The 19,893-nt window shown below is 49.0% G+C and overlaps 1 protein-coding gene across 1 annotated transcript in view; it reads left to right on the top strand.

Moving 5' to 3' along the window:
- Window positions 1-19,893, top strand: part of shank3a (SH3 and multiple ankyrin repeat domains 3a) — a 159,436-nt gene that overhangs the window by 78,821 nt on the left and 60,722 nt on the right. The window contains exons 5-9 of the mRNA XM_060061538.1: window positions 1,782-1,922; window positions 7,317-7,394; window positions 9,839-9,905; window positions 11,348-11,580; window positions 11,995-12,164. Coding sequence (XP_059917521.1) covers window positions 1,782-1,922; window positions 7,317-7,394; window positions 9,839-9,905; window positions 11,348-11,580; window positions 11,995-12,164 — 689 coding nt within the window. The remainder of the gene's footprint in view (window positions 1-1,781; window positions 1,923-7,316; window positions 7,395-9,838; window positions 9,906-11,347; window positions 11,581-11,994; window positions 12,165-19,893) is intronic.

Here is a 19,893-nt window from a genome sequence, read left to right as displayed (position 1 = left end):
TCTCTCTCTCTCTCTCTCTCTCTCTCTCTCTCTCTCTCCTCTCTCTCTCTCCCTCCCCCTCTCTCTCTGTCCCCCAGTCCGTCCCCTCTCCCCTCTCCCCTCTCCCCTCCCCCCCTCTCCCCTCTCCCCTCCTCTCCCCTCTCCCTCTCCCCTCTCCCCAGGCCCCAGCATTAGCATTCAGCGTTGGGCCCCAGAGTAGAACAGGATGTGGCGAGGGAGCTCTGATAACCGCCAACAATCCCCACATTATCAGTGTTCTGTCTCTCTGCTGTCAGGCCGTCTGAGCCAGGCAGAAGGAACCAAGAGCCACCATTACCGCAGCGAGTCGGGCCTCTCTGTGAGTGTTCATCAACGCCGCCCGTGCCAGAAAGCAAGGGACGGGCGATACGGATGAGGAGATGAGGAGGACGGTTTATAGCGTTTGCTTGTATTAAACAAATTATTCATAGCATTCAAGGGGGGGGGGGTGCTTGTATTAAACAAATTATTCATAGCATTCAAGGGGGGGGGGGTAGCTCCCAAAGCAATCTCTACGCGGGACAAATAACAACCAGTAGTCACGGAATGATTGTTTGTCCTCATGTGTCATTAGGAATATTTCACTTATGTCCTTATATATCATTCAGATTGTTTTACCTCTTTTGTGTCTTGTGGGTTCTTGTGGAGCAATATCAGGTTCACATCTGAGCCTCAGCCTGCTGGAGGGTACTTAACTTCCCTTTGTTGATTGATCTGTTGGGTGTAAGAAATGCAGTCCCATGTGGGAGTTGCATGAGAGTGGTATTGGATGCCACGAGATAGCACTCCATCCTCCCTTTAAAGGAAGGATGAAGTGTATAGCAAATGTTTTGATTTGATTGTGCTTTCTTGAACATGGAAATGAACTAGAGTATGAATACTGAAATTGAGATATCCAAGGGGCGTACTATGAACTCTGCATGTGTTGATGTGGAACCAGGAATCATTGAGGATGTACGTTTTTTCTCTTTAAAACATCGGAAATCTCCAGACTCGCATCCCTTTTCCTGGGGTCCACATGAGAGGTGAAGGGTTCAAAGTATTTCAGTAACTGCATCAAGTGACCACTGAATGTAGCCGTTCACCTCTCGTGTTGACCTCGGCTAGTGGACAAAGTGGGTTTCATTCCCCTCAGTTTCTCATTGGCAGGTATCCTGCCACCACAGATATTGAAGCGGTTATGTTTTCCAATCTTACAATTTGGGGGTACACGTGCCGCTTGACTGTGGACGGCCACACGGTGACTGGTCTCCCAGCGCATGTCTGTCCAGGATGCTCTGGTGTCCAGACACTGTCCTTTGCTCATTCGTGTGGAAATGAGGCGCACACGAAAAGAGCAGTCTGTACTGGGAGTCCTCTTCAGTGGGTCTTGACGTGACTTCAGGGATGATCAAGCAACTTCTGAGCACATGTTGTGAGTAGGGGTTTCTTGGGGAACAGGATTCTCCAACTTTAGTGATAGCTCTGTGGGGATACAGGGAAGGCACAGCGCTGATGGGCATATCACTACAGCTGTTGACAATGCATGACATCATCGTGTCCATGGTCAAAAGGTTGCATTGAAAGACGGGATGTGCTTGTTTGAGTTGCATTTGTCACTGCAAGGTATTTTGTTGTGTCTGTCAACGCAAATTAAAATCCCTCAACTCAAAACTCCTCAGATTCTCAAACCTCCGAACACAAACATCAAGCTCTTGATATTTATACAATGTGATGATGTCTTGATGTCTACAATTTCAAATCAAATCATAATATGATGTCAACATTCCTCCTATTTTGATGTGCAGGCTTGTCGCCATGGCCACGTGCAGCACCTGGAACACCTGCTATTCTACGGCGCTGACATGAGTTCCCAGAATGCATCTGGAAACACGGCCCTGCATGTGTGTGCGCTCTATAACCAGGTATGACATATCCAAATAGCTGTGTGTGTGTGTGTGTGTGTGTGTGTGTGTGTGTGTGTGTGTGTGTGTGTGTGTGTGTGTGTGTGTGTGTGTGTGTGTGTGTGTGTGTGTGTGTGTGTGTGTGTGTGTGTTCACACATCCGGGTGAAAAGGCTGCAAAAGCAGATGGTTACTTATTATGTGGATGTGCACATGCTTATAAACCCCTACGTCCAATACAGCAGTGAAATGCCAGAGAAATTACCTGTAGTACTGCAATTAAAAAACAGCTGCTTGTTTCTGTGAGGCGTTTCTGCAGATGCACAGTGCTTCCTTACCGCTGGTTGGCTGGCTTCAGTGTGCGTATGAATGTAATTGGAATGAGCTAACAACACTCCGATGAAGTACATGTGCCTATTTCATAGTGACGCAGGTCGAGTGGGCCTACCCGTGTGTGTGTGTGTGTGTGTGTGTGGTGTGTGTGTGTGTGTGTGTGTGTGTGTGTGTGTGTGTGTGTGTGTGTGTGTGTGTGTGTGTGTGTGTGTGTGTGTGTTCCAGCATTCAACCCATACTGGTTGAGGGGCATGGTGTGTACTCCCACAGAGCATAACACCGCTTTAACAAGTAGCATAATGACTCTGTTAACATGGAATAATGTGCAGGTTGAGCTCGGTCGAAGTTAAATGTTTCCTGTACTCTCGGCTGCTCGTGCGTAACCAGCGACATCATGAGCTGGTAATGACGTGCGGTTCTTTATTCATGTGTTTGGTAGTTATGGCAAAACATGAAAGGGTATTCATCTTGGAGCTGGCCTTTTAGCATGTCTTGAACCCAACAATGTTATTCATACAGTTTCAGACTTGATGAAGACTCCGTCCTTGAAGGGCACCTCAAGCCTCATGCGCCCCGTACCTCATGTTTATGGATTCTGCTGCAGCTAACTGCTTCCCCAATGTGGGAAGCGTTTGGTTTGGGCTGACACGCGTCAGGTGTAGTTCAGGCGCAGGCGTGTGGACCCGCGGTCCTCCTGGAGCTCGGAGCCGCCCTTCACCTCCGCGGCTCCGTGGTGGGAGTCTTAACTCGGCCGTCTCCAGTCATGTAGAACCACCTGCAGCCGCATGCAGCAAGCCCTGGAGAAAGTGTGTGTGTGTGTGTGTGTGTGTGTGTGTGTGTGTGTGTGTGTGTGTGTGTGTGTGTGTGTGTGTGTGTGTGTGTGTGTGTGTGTGTGTGTGTGTGTGTGTGTGTGTGTGTGTGAGCGTGCTCCAGCAGGGCTCCTGTGAGCATGGTACGAATGCTTAATCCAGCTGTTGGTAAGATGTGCACGTGGCAAGGCCATTCTATAGGTAGTGTGTCACCCCCCCCCCAGGCCTGAGGGGGGGCCAGTGACAGAGGGCTTGATGTCGGCTAACAAGTTAACATTTCCTGTCAATCTTTTGCCGCCCAGCCAGACACCCTCCCCTGGTGGGCAGAGCCTGGCCACCTGTGTGCTCCCAGTGACTGTCCCCCCCCCCCCCCCACCGGGCTGCTCATGGATCCCCCCAGACTCTTAGGGGTCTTAGCGGGGTCCTCTCTAGAGCCGGGGAACACATGATTATGTTCAATGACGGCAGCCAGCCGGAGAGAGAAGGAGCCCGAGTAGAAAGAATGAGGTGGGGAACTGAGAGTCTAGTGGCGCCCGATCATACGAGAGAGAGAGAGGAGAGAGAGAGAGAGAGAGAGAGAGAGAGAGAGAGAGAGAGAGAGAGAGAGAGAGAGAGAGAGAGAGAGAGAGAGAGAGAGGAGAGAGAGAGAGAGAGAGAGAGAGAAGGAGAGAGGAGAGAGAGGGGATGGAGGGAGCGAGTGATCTGAGCATGAGGGGAAAGGGTGAAAAATGGAAAGCGAGGACCGCAGAAATGGAGAAGGAATTGTGAAAAGGAAAGATTGAAGAAAGGAAAGAGCGAGTGTGAAGACGAGCTAATGGACCAGCGGCCGGCCTGGAGGCTCCATTGTGCCGCACGTTCCTCGTGGCCGGTCCGCTGGCTCAGAGACAGCGGTCCATGACACCGGTGTCTTCGCCAGACCTCCCCAGGGGTGGTTCACTGTGAATGAAGACGGCCGAGGTGGGAGGGGGGGGCTGCAGGTGGGACAGAGTCCTGAATGAAAGGAGCGTCGGGGAGACGCGCGGCGCGGCGACAGGACGTCGACGTGATCCAAGTCCCGCGCTGGAGTCCTGTGGCTCACCTCGACCACGCAGAGCTCGCCGCGAGCCGGGTCCTTGAGGAGCGTCCGTGAGCCGGCGTCCGTGGAGTGGAATCCTCCAGATGCCCTCATCATATCTCCATCACGCCCCCCCCCCCCCCCCCCCCCTATTCCCTCAGCCCCCCATTCCCCAGATCCCCCATCCCCCCAGCGTTCTCCGATTATGCGGAGCGTCTTCCCGTCCACACCCTAATGAGCCGAGGAACCCGCCCACTGTCGATCTGCGTCCGGCGGGAGAGGAGGAGCCAACCATCTGTACCCCCCCCCCCCCCCCCGCGTTATGCCGCCCCTCCCCAGCGCTCTGTGAGTCTGCAGAGAGGAGGCCTCCAGAATGCCCCCCCCCCTCATAATGAATTCCTCTAGGAGCGCCAGGCCAGGGAAATCTAGACGGATGTCCCCCTGTCGTAATTGGAATCCCGGCATGCGTGACCGTGTGTGTGTGTGTGTGTGTGTGTGTGTGTGTGTGTGTGTGTGTGTGTGTGTGTGTGTGTGTGTGTGTGTGTGTGTGTGTGTGTGTGTGTGTGTGTGTGTGTGTGTGTGTGTGTGTGTGTGTGTGTGTGTGTGTGTGTGTGTGGTTTGAATGCTTGTTTGCCTGTTTTTTTGGGTTGCTACGCAATAAGCCACAAGCCAGATGTTACAACCCCCCCTACACCCATTGCTGTTTTGCCAGACAAACACACTCACCAAAACAAACACACACACACATGCACTGCCGCACGTGCACTGACTACCTGATCAGAGTGTGCTACTTGTGCCCTCACCCACACTTTGCCTTTGGTTTAACCTTTTGACCACTTTGTTTCCTTTATTTATTTTGGTGCTTCCTTTTTCGTTATTTCATTCTTCCTTCTTTCTTTCTTCATTTCTTTATTTTTCTCTTTCCTTTATTCTTTCCTCCTGTCTTGCTTCCTTTCCTTCTTAATTAGCAATCAGCTAGGCTAGCTGTCGCGCTGTTGGTGTCCATCTCAAAAGGTCCTTAGCCCAGGTAATCAGCGGAAGGCGGATCATGCTGCTTCCCCCAGACCTGGTTAATATGCACACCCTTCTCACAATATGGTCTGGTTGTAGGATCCCATGGAGGGATTAGCATTTAACTTAATCTCTAATCATTCGGATTAACATTTAAGAAACATAAAAAGCCCAGAATGTATCCTTTCCACCAGTAGGTGGCCCTCCAGCCTTCAGCCATGGACGAGGAACTAAAACAATCCAGATAACACAAGTGCACATCCCACACGCTCCAATCAGCCTCGTCGAGGTGTGATTATGAATGCCCGTGGCCGTGAGGCGAGCGGTCCCACCAGCCGTCTGCCTCCGAGTGATGGAGCACATGCTGGCCCTCCGTCCGGCCGCACGGGACCTCACAGGCAGGGCTATCAGTCCCAGCTAGCTCCCTCTGCCAGCAGTGTGTGTGTGTGTGTGTGTGTGTGTGTGTGTGTGTGTGTGTGTGTGTGTGTGTGTGTGTGTGTGTGTGTGTGTGTGTGCACGTGTGTGCTTTAATTCCGGCTTGTTTCTGGCCCTCAGCCCAGTCGTCACCACACAGCCAGTCCAACCATTTTAATGGGAATGATTCTCGTTTGCATTAAATGGGGTTGAAGCTACGCTGTCAGGGCCCCTCATACTTATGGTCTACCCGCACCCATCAATGAACAATGAGGGAATGATTAATTAACCATAATCACAACATATAAAGTCATCGCATCATTAGTGAACCATTCTTTTCTTAGTCATTTAGTTGATGTGATGCTAAAAAATGTATTGTAATAATACGTAATGTGTTATTTATATAATAAATAGCACATTACCTATCTGATTGAACAACATCTCAACGCGCTTAAAGCACCCTGAGAACTTGAAGACAATGACTTGATGACGACGGGCTGGATTGGCAGAAGCGGCAGCTCAGCGCCAACCAGTGTTATTAATAACATTGTATAATGACAGGGTTATCATCTGTATCTATCTGTGTGTCTGCGTGACTCTGTGGGTTGATGATCAATGGGTCTGTGTTTAAGTCATTCAGTGTGGAAGGAAGGAGCTGGTGCACAGTACTTTGCGATGTTCTGCGTTGAGATCCATCCCCTTAAGGGCCTACTCTCCTGATATACACCATACACCTATGTTCATCTTTCACATCTCCATACACACCATGCAATCACACACAGCCCCTTTAGATTATCTCCTGTCAGACACACACACACACACACACACACACACACACACACACACACACACAAGCATGTGCACAAAGACACACACACACACACACACAGACACCCACACATGTAAACACCCTTGAGATTTTCTCCTGTCAAATACACTAACACACATACGTACCGAAAAATATAGACACACTATCCCTTAGTTAAATGTCGTCTTTTTTCTTTACTTTCTTTGGCTCCAGACGAGTTCACTGGTAATTAAAATATCCTTAGTCTTTGGAGACCAATTTGCAGTTCGGAAATGGCACAAAAGGAGCCTTAGAAATGTGTGTGTGTGTGTGTGTGTGTGTGTGTGTGTGTGTGTGTGTGTGTGTGTGTGTGTGTGTGTGTGTGTGTGTGTGTGTGTGTGTGTGTGTGTGTGTGTGTGTGCGGTTGTGCACACATGTGTGTGTGTGTGTGTGTATGTTTGGCTGTGTGCATCCGTTTGTGTGTGTGTGCAAAGCCAAGCTTTATTACAGCACTTTTTAAAACACACAGTTACAAAATGCTTCACATACACACATAAAAGTATAAATTAATAAATAAATAATGTTCAAATGAATTACAATATAAAACACAGCCAAATGAAAGACAGACCAAACTAAAACTAAACATAACCAAGAAATAAGAATGGGATGGAGATCTATAGAAAGCCCATAAAGATGGATCTTTAGAAGTCTCTAAAAGTAGTCAAAAGATTCAGCAACTCTGATAGATTGGGGAAGATTGTTCCAGAAGGTCGAGGCTAGGAAAGCAATGGTGCGGTCACCTTTTGTTTTCTGATGGACTGAGGGATATGTGTGTGTGTCTTTTTGTGTGTGTGTGTGTGTGTGTGTGTGTGTGTGTGTGTGTGTGTGTGTGTGTGTGTGTGTGTGTGTGTGTGTGTGTGTGTGTGTGTGTGTGTGTGTGGGCAGGCGTTCATGTGATCTTTGCCTACCTCTTCACATGTCTCTTCTCTCCTGTCCTCTGCCATTCAGGATAGCTGTACACGAGTTCTTCTGTTCCGGGGGGCCAATAAAGAAATTAAAAACTACAACAGCCAGACTGCATTTCAGGTATGTACGGAATGAGGGCATCTGTCATGTTAAAATGCCTTTTATTTTATTTTTTTAACGGTGTAATATTCCATCCTACTTTACACTGCCTCTTAACGGAAACCCTGTGGGAGGGAGTCCCCAACTGCTAATTATATTAGATCTAATCCTACGTGTGTTTAAACCCTGCGCATTTAATTGGTCCTGCTCCTTAATCAAGGAGTGGACCAGGAACAATCAGCAGCCCTGCAAGGTCTCCCACTAGATCGCTTTGCTCCTCAAATAAGTTGTGAAAGCGCTTGGTTGTCCCTTGAACACCTTTGTGAGGCGGCTGCAGTCTGGGGTGCTGATGCACGCGCCGGCGGCAGGCTGCTCTGTCCCTGGTAGGGGGCGCTCTGTCCCCGGCGTACCGTGGGCGCTGCTCGGGGACGTGGTGGTGTCTGGGGGGCGCTCCCTGGGCTGAGAGCAGCAGGTGTGTGCTGCCGTGGCTCGCAGCCTTGGGGGCACACAGGTCCTCCGTGGGGGGCGCGGGGCGGCAGTGGGGGGGCCCTGGGATCCCCTTCTCCTGCGGTGCTGCTGCGGTGGCTGTCGACGGGGTTCATGGTGGCCCGGAGGAGGGTCCTTCGGCTCCTTGGTTGGATCCCGTCCTCTGTGTCTGGGCGAATCCCCTGCGTCAATCAGCAGCACCCCCCCCCTCAACCATAGTGTGTGGGGGGGGGGGGGGGGGTGCACCTGCAAGGTTCCTGCAGGTGCACCCCCCCCCCCAACCATAGTGTGTGTGGGGGGGGGGGGGGGGGGGTGCACCTGCAAGGTTCCTGCAGGTGCCCCCCCCCCCCACACTATGGCTGACTGGAGGAGCTGCAGTAACAGCTGCAAGAGAGGAGCATAGATAGCCGAGTTCATACCCAGACAGTTCGTGTGGTTTGATCGCTCCGGCAGTGAAAAGTAAAAACAGCTATTACAATTCCAGTTTGGCTTCAGTGTGTGTTTGAGGTCATTGTTTCATCAAGTAAACTGCTTTTATTGCTCTGAGCGGATCCTTTGTTCCCTCCCTTCCCCTCACTCCCAGCTGTAGCGATTAACCACTTGGTTGTAAACGGGACTCTGAATGGAGTGGTGTGTGGGTGCCTGTGGAGGACTGGGGGGGCTTGGGGGCTTCTTGCTGGCCATTCTTGGCCAGCTGTTTCCTGTATTGGGGGGTGGAGGGGGGTGGAGGGAGGCGGGGGGGCTGTCATTGCGGTTCGGGGACTTGGCAGGGGTTTAGAGCCATGGTAGCACTTGGGAGCTGGGACTGGGATTTCTGGCCCTTTCTCCGGTGTTGTGTGTGCGTTGTGTGGGTTCTTGTTTGTGTTGGTGTTGTGTGTGCGTTGTGTGGGTTCTTGTTTGTGTTGGTGTTGTGTGTGCGTTGTGTGGGTTCTTGTTTGTGTTGGTGTTGTGTGGGTTCTTGTTTGTGTTGTGTGTGCGTTGTGTGGGTTCTTGTTTGTGTTCCCGGGTGTTGTGTGTGCGTTGTGTGGGTTCTTGTTTGTGTTGGTGTTGTGTGTGCGTTATGTGGGTTCTTGTTTGTGTTGGTGTTGTGTGTGCGTTGTGTGGGTTCTTGTTTGTGTTGGTGTTGTGTGTGCGTTGTGTGGGTTCTTGTGTGTGTTGGTGTTGTGTGTGCGTTGTGTGGGTTCTTGTGTGTGTTCCCTGGTGTTGTGTGTGCGTTGTGTGGGTTCTTGTGTGTGTTCCCTGGTGTTGTGTGTGCGTTGTGTGGGTTCTTGTGTGTGTTCCCTGGTGTTGTGAAGGTTTATGAATGGCCTAATCCTTATCCAGTACAGCGGGACTTTCCAGTGAAGATTTACACCGTCACCACTCCGTCTTTTCATTCTACCTGTCTCTTATTTATTTGTTATTTATTTGAAACATAATCTAAAATAATATGACCATAATCTAATTATGCAATCTGGTTTTTTTTAAATCTACACCATTTTAGATTCTGCCATGGGTATTATCCTGGCCGAGACAAACCTGGTGGTTTCATTTGTCGCAGTAATGAGCTGATTTAGTGGACCCTAATATCCAACGTGGCACAAGATCAATGGTGTATGTCCTTAAACCGCGCTAGCTCATCTAGACATGGCGCTAGTCCATCTCTACCTGAAGCTCCCAGCACTGGTGGCAGATCATTTGATCCTGCTTGGCATCACGACGCGTCCTTAAAGGTCCCATGGCATGCCAGATGAGCAACGTTTGCTACAGTCCACTGGGTAGGCTGGTAGACTGATCTATCCAGCACAGATCTTGGTGGACACGCCCACCTGTGATGTCATAAGGGGAAGATTTCCAAAACGGCTTGTAGCGGCTAATCACACCACACCTGGAGGCATGCCATGGGACCTTTAATACTGACAACAGTCGAATGAGGTTGATGAACTGATGCTGATGTCTGACTGTTTGTTCCTCACTGCTCCCCTCTCCTTCCTCTTCAGGTGGCCATTATCGCAGGGAACTTTGACCTGGCGGAAATCATCAAGATCCACAAAGTATCAGATGTTGGTGAGTCGAGGGCAGCAGAGCTTCCTTTGCGTTGTGGTTCGGGTTGGGAGGCATGCCCGCTGGTGACGGCACGCGCGCCTCATCAGGCATGATGAATTATTCCAGCATTTCTACTTATACCTTTGCTTTAATTGCGTTTTAATGTGTTTGTTGTTCATTAGTCTACACTTGTTTGACCTGCCAAGCACTTAGCTGCCTGTATTCAAGGGGTTTATATAAAGTAGCTCCCACTTTGTAAGGACTTGATATGTGTGGATGGTTTCAGGGATGAAAGAGGAACGTTCCTCTTCCATAGATAAAAAGAGGAACGTTCCTCTTCCATAGATAAAGAGAGGAACGTTCCTGTTCCGTAGATAAAAAGAGGAACGTTCCTTTCTTTATCTATGGAAGAGGAACGTTCCTCTTCCATAGATAAAGAGAGGAATGTTCCTCTTCCATAGATAAAGAGAGGAATGTTCCTCTTCCATAGATAAAAAGAGGAACTCTCTTCCATAAGCACGCAGAGGAACGTTTGTCTTCCATGAAAGCAGAGAAACGTTCCTCTTCCATAGAAACACAGAGAAACTCTGCCATCTAATGTGCAAAGTGTGTAATTCCCCTTTTGTAACATTTACTTTGCACTTTCTACTGCCGCCCGTTAAAATAGAGGACTATATCGTCGTGTCCTAAAGTGTCCCTGTGTCTGTGTGCGTTATGTTGATTAAAATATTCCTTCTCTAATGGAGCCCGTTAAAACACATAATGTACAGACGTTATTTATTGTCAACAGCCTGGATATCAAAACCTGGATTCAGACTTTTCTTTAATCAGTTTAATGCTGAATATTGATTTGACTTGAAAATAATAAACCAGTGAGTTATGGCGTTGAGTTCCTAACCTCATAGGGAACGCAGGTCCCATCGCCTCGCTGGGCTAACGGGGAGGTAACCCTAACCCAACTGCACCAAGGCGTGTACCATGTGCTGACCACGCTGGGCTAACGGGGAGGTAACCCTAACCCAACTGCACCATGGCGTGTACCATGTGCTGACCACGCTGGGCTAACGGGGAGGTAACCCTAACCCAACTGCACCATGGCGTGTACCATGTGCTGACCACGGAGGGGTGATACTAACCCGACTGCACCCTGGCGTCACGGCGTGTACCATGTGCTGACCACGCTGGACTAACGGGGAGGTAACACTAAACCGACTGCACCCTGGCGTCACGGCGTGTGCCATGTGCTGACCACGGAGGGGTGATACTAAACCGACTGCACCCTGGCGTCACGGCGTGTACCATGTGCTGACCACGGAGGGGTGTTCCACACGTCGAAAGGAACAACAGCAATTCACAAACTGGAAGCCCAAACATGAATTAAGCTCGCTCTACTTTGCCAGCTTTGTTGTTCATCAACATCATCAACATCCAGACTAAATGATCGTCCCCCCCCCCCCCCCCAGTGCCTTTCAGGGAGACCCCCACCTTCGCCGCCCGCCGGCGGGCCATCGTGGGCCCCCTCCCCTCGCCGCGCTCCCTGCTGCGCTCCGCCAGCGACAACAACCTGAACGGTGACCACGGCGACCACGGCCTCGGCCACGCCCCGCGGGAGGCCCGCGGCCGGCACGGGCCCTCCCCCGGCCCCTCCCTGAGGAGCCTGCCCGCCCTGGGGCAGAAGCACTGCAGCCTGGGGGAGGTGAGGGCGGCGACGGCCCGGGGGTCCGGGGGTCCGCATGGGGTCCTGTTTGTGTGTCTGTGTGCGTTCCTTGTGTGTATGCGTGGGATCCTGTGTGTGTGTGCGGGGTCCTGTGTGTGTTTGGGTGTGTGTACTTGGATCCCCTGTGTGTGTTTGTGTGTGTGTTTGCGTGTGTACATGGAATCCTGTTAAAGTGTTTGTGTGTGTGTGTACATGGGATCCAGTGTGTGTGTGTGTGTGTGTGTGTGTGTGTGTGTGTGTGTGTGTGTGTGTGTGTGTGTGTGTGTGTGTGTGTGTGTGTGTGTGTGTGTGTGTGTGTGTGTGTGCGTGCGCGTGTGTGTGTGTGTGTGTGTGTGTGTACATTGAATCCTTCATGGTGTGTGCCTCAACCTGCCGCTGTCCCCCCCCCCCCAGAGCCGGCACGGGGAGGTCCCGGAGAGCAGCATCCAGAGCGCGGGCTCCTCCTGGTCGTCCCACTCGCGCTCGCCCTCGCTGCACCACGCCCAGGACGAGGACCGCCCCGTCCCCCGGAGGTCCCACAGCCACGGACACCCCCACGGCCACAGCCCCCGGGGCCGCCTCAGGTCGGTGCAGGATGGGGGCGCTCTCGTGTGCTAAGCGTGTTCCTTTGTGTTCCCTCTCGTTGCTACTCCCACCTGCGAGAGTCTGTCTGAGTAGCGGGTTTGTTCTGCAGTCGCCCGGCGGATCAGAGGGGGGCTGGCCTAGTTTGAGGGGAGCGGCCGGGCAGGCTGGTGGGATGATGAGTTAGTCACCAGGCAGTATGCTGCCTCTCTCCCCATCTGCTGCCCTGATAAACAAGCCATCCGTCAGCACCCAGCCCGTTTATTTACTCCGGCATCCATCCCACTTACACAGGAGAAGATCTTTCTCCATATTTGCCTTCCGCACCGCACAGGGTGACAGCTTCTCCATCTGTGCTGTCTCCGACGCCGACGTGCGGCCTGGCAGGGTGGTGGAGGTGGAGGTGGTGGTGGAGGTGGTGGTGGAGGTGGAGGGGGTGGTGGAGGGGGTGGTGGAGGAGGTGGTGGTGGAGGGGGTGGTGGGGGTGGTGGTGGTGGAGGTGGAGGTGGTGGTGGAGGTGGTGGTGGAGGGGGTGGTGGAGGTGGTGGTGGTGGTGGTGGAGATGGTGGTGGAGATGGTGGTGGTGGAGGTGGTGGTGGTGGGGGTGGGGGTGGAGGTGGTGGTGGTGGTGGTGGTGGTGGTGGTGGTGGAGGTGGTGGTGGAGATGGTGGTGGAGGTGGTGGTGGTGGGGGTTATGGTGGTGGTGGTGGTGGAGGTGGTGGAGGTGGTGGTGGTGGTGGTGGGGGTGGTGGTGGTGGTGGAGGTGGTGGTGGTGGTGGTGGTGGTGGTGGTGGTGGTGGTGGTGGAGGTGGTGGTGGTGGGGGTGGTGGTGGAGGTGGGCTAGCGTGGAGGAACACCCTTGTTGAAGTCACCCCCTTGTTACCTGACAGCATGTATTCAAACAAGTCCTCTTCCACTCATTCGATTCGATTCCATTCAAAGCATAATTGGCAAATGGAGACAATTTAGCTTATTTCACAGCTGGTGGACTGTCGTAGTTTGACTTGACTGGAATCAGATGCTCTTGTATCCTGTGTTGCTGTGTGTGTGTGTGTGTGTGTGTGTGTGTGTATGTGTGTGTGTGTGTGTGTGTGTGTGTGTGTGTGTGTGTGTGTGTGTGTGTGTGTGTGTGTGTGTGTGTGTGTGTGTGTGTGTGTGTGTGTGTGTGTGTGTGTGCAGATGCGAGATGGACAGATGGAAACATGCCTCTGGGGCCAATTGAACACAAACCAGGTGTATCTGTGTTGGGGGGGACTTTGTGTGAATGCTAAGGAGTGATGACAGACACATTCTGTAATTAGGGCTGTGAATAAAAGTAATTTGAATACAAAGGACCTCACGGTCGGTGTGTCTGAACAAACCATGTCATTATGGAGTTGAACTGAACTCGGGCTGTAACGAGCCATGGTTTTCACTGGTGTTTTTTACCTATTGATTCTTCGCCCTTTCCGTAGACCAATTATTTCTTTAGTCTTGGTTTCTTTAATCTTGAATAATAGCAAACGACTTATGAAAGGCATTGGATTTTCTCGTTTTGAATGTCATCATTTGATACACATGATGAAATACAATTTCTGAAACTACATGCAGCCAATAGTTTGTCGTTTTACATATTACTTAGTTTTAGTTTTTACTTTTCAAAGTCAGGTTATACAGTGAATACTGTGAATAGCCACCCAGAACACTTTGGCCCGGGAATATCCCAGCATCTACACTGAGTATAATGCTCCATAAATGAGACAATTCTGAATTGCTTATCAAAGAAAGTTGAATTATGGTGTCGACTTTGATGAACCAACAGATTTTTTCAGCACTATCCTGTCCCATTAGATGTGGTGTATAGTAAACTGACTCATGAATAAGTGTGTGTGTGTGTGTGTGTGTGTGTGTGTGTGTGTGTGTGTGTGTGTGTGTGTGTGTGTGTGTGTGTGTGTGTGTGTGTGTGTGTGTGTGAGCATGTGAGCAGTTGGATGTCTGACAGGGGAATTGCATTCTAGACATGACTACAGTCTCACAATCCTCTCCTAACCCTTTCTGTCACTGCGCCCCGTCCATCAAAGACTCTCTCTCTCTATAACTTACCTTCGCTCTATTCCTCAATCTCTGTTTTTCTCATTCACTTTTTCACTCACTGCCCCCACACACACACACACACACACACACACACACACACACACACACACAGATATACCAATAGATATTCACACAGGTGCACAAGGGAAGCACAGTGCAGTACACTGTGCACGATTGGCTGGCTGTAAACAGGCTGCGAGCAGACTGCGCCTGCTGTTATAGGGTATGGAGATATGGCCCAATAGGATCAGCAGCAACCAACAATGCAATGCCACGGTTTTATCATGGACGCCAGGTCCTTAATGCATCAATTCAAACCACAAATCCCCTGCTTACCCCAATGTAGCCCCCCCTCCTACCCCTCCACAACAGCGTGGTTCCATCCTCATCTCTGTCTCTCCACCAATCACCATCCTCATCTCTGTCTCTCCACCAATCACCATCCTCATCTCTGTCTCTCCACCAATCACCATCCTCATCTCTGTCTCTCCACCAATCACCATCCTCGTCTTTATCTCTCCACCAATCACCATCCTCATCTCTGTCTCTCCACCAATCACCATCCTCGTCTTTATCTCTCCACCAATCACCATCCTCATCTCTGTCTCTCCACCAATCACCATCCTCATCTCTGTCTCTCCACCAATCACCATCCTCATCTCTGTCTCTCCACCAATCACCATCCTCATCTCTGTCTCTCCACCAATCACCATCCTCATCTCTGTCTCTCCACCAATCACCATCCTCGTCTTTATCTCTCCACCAATCACCACCTTCGTCTTTATCTCTCCAGAAATCATCATCCTTGTCTCTATCTCTCCACCAATCACATCCTCATCTCTGTCTCTCCACCAATCACCATCCTCATCTCTGTCTCTCCACCAATCACCACCTTCGTCTTTATCTCTCCACCAATCACCACCTTCGTCTTTATCTCTCCACCAATCACCACCTTCGTCTTTATCTCTCCAGAAATCATCATCCTTGTCTCTATCTCTCCACCAATCAGCCTTCTCATCACTATCTCTCTGGACCAATCATCATCCTCGTCTTTATCTCTCCACTAATCATCATCATCATCATCATCATCACTATCTCTCTCGACCAATAATAATTCTCGTCTCTAACTGGCTCGACCGATCATCCTCGTCGGCTCCATCTCTCCACTGTTACGGTGAAACACTTCACCATCACATAATTAAAGGGACAACAACAGAATTGAGTTTTAAAGCAAAATGCAATTTATTTAGCAAAGCAAACAAACAAACAAACAGTAACGTGTCTAGGGGTATATGTTTAAGTGCGAGATATGGTTGTGGATGAGTGGATGCAGTGAATGCGTCTGTATGTTTAGAAATGAGACTATAACTAATAAGAGTGAGGATGAGGGGAAAGAGTTAAAGACAAAGAACAAAGCAACGTGCCCAAGTGAAAGTATACCTAGTACCTGCAACAACCGAAAAGAGTGCCTAATGAGAGAGAGACCCAACCTGCTTAAATACCCCGCCCATTAACCCAGGTGTGATCAATACTGTGACTATGATCACCTTCCCCAAGTAGTAGCCCTGTAGTGGCATCAAAGAGCCTTAAGGGGTGCAGGGGGTCGTCACACCACCAATCATAATCCTTGTTTCTATCTCTCCACCAATCATCCACCCCATCTCTATCCCTTCCTACCTCCTCTTCTCTATATCTCTCGACCAATCACCATCCTCTTCCTTATCTCTCTACCAATCAGCATCCTCGTCCTTATCTCTCGACAAATCACGCTCCTCGTCTCTATCTCTCAACCAATCACCCTCCTTGTCTCTATCCCTCTCCACCAATAATCTTCCTTGTATCTATCCCTCTCGACCAATCATCCTCATTGTCTCTGTCTCTCCACCAATCACCCTCATCGACTTTATCTCTCGCCACCAATCATAATCCTTGTCTCTATCTATCCACTTATCATCATCTTCATCTCTATCGCTCTCGACCAATCACCCTCCTCGACTCCATCTCGCCACCAATCATAATCCTTGTCTCTATCTCCCCACCAATCATCCGCCCCATTTGTGTCTCTCGCCGATCAACGGCGAGAGGCCCACAAACAGACCTGGCTCTTTGTGGGACGTTGGGCTCACTTTGTTCAGAAGGACTTATCAGAGGAAGTTAAAGCCCACCAGAGAGTGTGATGGTGGGCAGGCAGGTATGACCTCACCGGGTCGCGGCGGTCTTCTGGTCCCTCTGTGTGACGTGCGTAGCCTCGGGACCCAGTGCTGCGCTGGGTATAAATAGAGGCAAATGGACAGATGGTGTCTGTGGACACGGCTGGACATCTCACCTGAAGGGGACTGTGTCCTGATATGACATTGTGCACAACTCTCTCTCTCTCTCTCTCTCTCTCTCTCTCTGTCTCTCTCTCTCACCGTCTGTCCGTCCGTCTCTCTCTCTCTCTCTCTCCCCCTCTCTCTCTGTCTGTCTGTCTGTCTCTCTCTATCTCTCAGTCTGTCTGTATGTCTGTCTCCATTTCTCCTTCTTTCATATTATTTTTTGTTCAAGTATTTTTGCATTTTTTTCATTGTTCCCAAGCATCTTATTTAATTTGTACGGTCCATCAATAACACAGTAATGTGCAAAAAAGCTAGAGAAATTCCTCCTGAGGTTTTTATTAAGGGACGCAGGTCCCCGATAATAAAATACCATGTGATGCAGCTTGGCAGGAGTTAAAGCAGCACCATCCCGGGGCTTTGGTCCTGATCATTTGGTTAGGTATTCAAGTACTTTCAGACCAAGGCAAGAGAGAGCACATTCCTAGATAGTGTAAGACAAAGAGGAAGGCACTGAAAGAGCTACAGGTTACCTCCTCTCCAAACAGTTCTATGTGTAATGACTCCTAACTGAAACATGCTAAACGTTGTGCCCTCTCTGACACTTTCCTTTTTATGTTACTTTTGCTGTCTTTGAGCTGCAACCATCAGTCAATTACGTGATTAGTTGATAAATTAAAAAAGACAATTCATCAAATCAAATATTGATAATTCATTAATCGATTAAGTCATGTACAATTAACAATTGTACTTGTGCTTAATTTTTGCCTTTCAATTCATATATTTGGTTTACGGATCGTTATAAAAGGAAAGGTTTGTTTTTTTTAGGCTGCTTGCCTGAGACGTAGCACATTTGGAGTTCACGATTGATGACATTCTATATAGACTAAATGATTTATTGATTAATTGGGGAAAAGGATCGTTGGATGAATCAACTAATAAATAATAGTTGTGGCCCTAAACAGGGACTCGGTCACTCTAAGATTTGGTACACAATGCTCAGCACACGGTGGCTATCCCAGTGGAGAGGTGAGGAATGAACTTATCAAATCAGGGACCACAGGATGATTAGGGACCCATGTAGGCACAAGAGCCAGGGTTTGAATTGGCCAGTAAGCACCCATACTCTCTCTGCAGTGAGTGGGATCTTTAGTCACCACAGGGGGTCCGAGAGATATCAAAAAGTAATTAATGAATAGTGTGCTTAGTTCCGCACCACATTTAGGTCACACATGCATCACACATGACCTACATTTTCAAATTGATCAAAAAGAACAGATGGAGTAAAAGTTGAATAAGTGTAGTGTAAATGTAGTCATTTTTGGGAAGTGCTTGTACTTAAGATTTGTAAAATTGTAGGTGGTTGTGAATGGATAAGTAAATCATACTTATAAATCATAGCACATCAATAACAGTTATTTTAGAATAAATACATCAACAACTGTACATTTGCACTATACACTCAACAAATAATGTTTGTGATCATGCAAGGCGTGCTGAGAGAGAGAGAGAGAGAGAGAGAGAGAGAGAGAGAGAGAGAGAGAGAGAGAGAGGGGGAGAGAGAGAGGGGGAGAGAGAGAGAGAGAGAGAGAGAGAGAGGGGGAGAGAGAGAGGGGGAGAGAGAGAGAGAGAGAGAGAGAGAGAGAGAGAGAGAGAGAGAGAGAGAGAGAGAGAGACTGGGCTGTCTTGGCCTGTCTGTAGTGGATTCAGGGACACAGAAGCATAGCATTGATCGCCAGGCATCATAATCCCATAATCAGAGGAACACTTCTGGCTGGAAAGCATACTCTCTCTCTCTTCCCTCTCCTCTCTCTCCTGCTATCTCTCTTTATCTTGAATCTTTTTCATGCAAAACGTGCAAAAATATGACTTTGTTTGGTCAGCGTTCTTGACAAGCGCATCTATCGGAACATATTGTTATCCAAACGCTTGGTCAGCTAGTGAAACAGGGAGCCTGAAAGGATTGTTCTGCTCGCGAAGGAACAGGGACACGTAAACATTTTGTATATAAATAACGAGACTCCCCTTCACAATGTACATATGTACGTTGGATATAGACGTACGTAAGGTTGATATAGAGCACTCGTTTCCTCACATCATTATACATCAATGGCTCCAACACAAACATCACTCCAATCACAAAATAATTAAATGCAAAACATGGTACTTCAGTGCTGATGTCATGGGCCTGCATACATAGTTGATTGGAAATGTCGAAAAACAAGTTGGACTCTTAGTCATCTTTGCTGGAGGCCAACAGTATTTAACATTGGACATCTGCATGGAAATAAAAACATACATTTCTTAGAATGGAACCAGCCTGCCTGGTAATACTAAGAATATTTGGCTTGTGTAGCCAAAGTGATTTGGACCAATTGTGGCAATTATAATAAAATTGCTGTTTTTTCTCGTAAATTTGTAATTGTGTATTCGACTGTGTGTGTTCGATTACATTTGTAAATTCCTGATAAATTTTGTTGGTCCAATATACATTGTTTTACAATTTCAGAATCTGTGTTGGTATATATGCATGTAAAATAAGTTTCAACATGGTTTAACACTGCTACCAGAGCTGGTTTGAAGTCTTTAAGGTGCAAGTCCAAGTCAAATCTCAAGTCTTAATAGTGCAAGTGGACACGTATGAACAAAAGCGGACTCAGCCTTGCAGTTTTCAAATAAAACCCACAAAGGGCAAAGAGTTACCTTTGGATGGTGACGCGGTGAATGACCCAACGTGGTTGATGGCCTCCCGGGAGAATAAGCAATGTGCGCGGAGCAATGTTTCCAAAGGTCACTGAGAAATGCACCACTTGTTTTCCATCGCATTGTTCGGATCCACCCTGGGGTTTAACGACTCTCCCTTTCTGTTCTCTCTACTTACGAGCAATTACTGTGCATTGCAATCACTAACATCATCGATAGTCCTCTTTGTCCCTGGCTGTGTATGTTAATTATATAATAAAATGACTATAAGAAAGTAAATCGAAAGACCAATCTATATTAAGTATCCTAGTTTATAATAGTTAAATGGCCGTACTAAATTTAAATCGGTACATTTCACTCCGCTTCAGGGCGTTCTTTCGGACAGAAACCGGTGCACCCCTATTTTAAACATACCACAGTTGCCCACTTGGAAATGTTTGCCGTTGCCATGGGGACTTGCACCAGGAAGGAGCTTGGATCTGCCCCTAAAAATGAACGCCATCTTAAATACACTAATATGAAACTGATGCCCCGGCTTCACCCTGAGCTTGGGCCACTCAGGTCAGGGCTCTGCAGATCGGCTCTGCAGATTGCGCCCGGTAACCCTCTTTGAAGAGGCATTACATCATTGCTTACATCAATA

Source organism: Gadus macrocephalus, chromosome 9 (genome assembly GCF_031168955.1).
Source record: "Gadus macrocephalus chromosome 9, ASM3116895v1".
Classification (NCBI taxonomy): Eukaryota; Metazoa; Chordata; class Actinopteri; order Gadiformes; family Gadidae; genus Gadus; species Gadus macrocephalus.
Note: the sequence above shows the minus strand (reverse complement) of the source record. Positions and strands in the feature narration are given on the sequence as shown.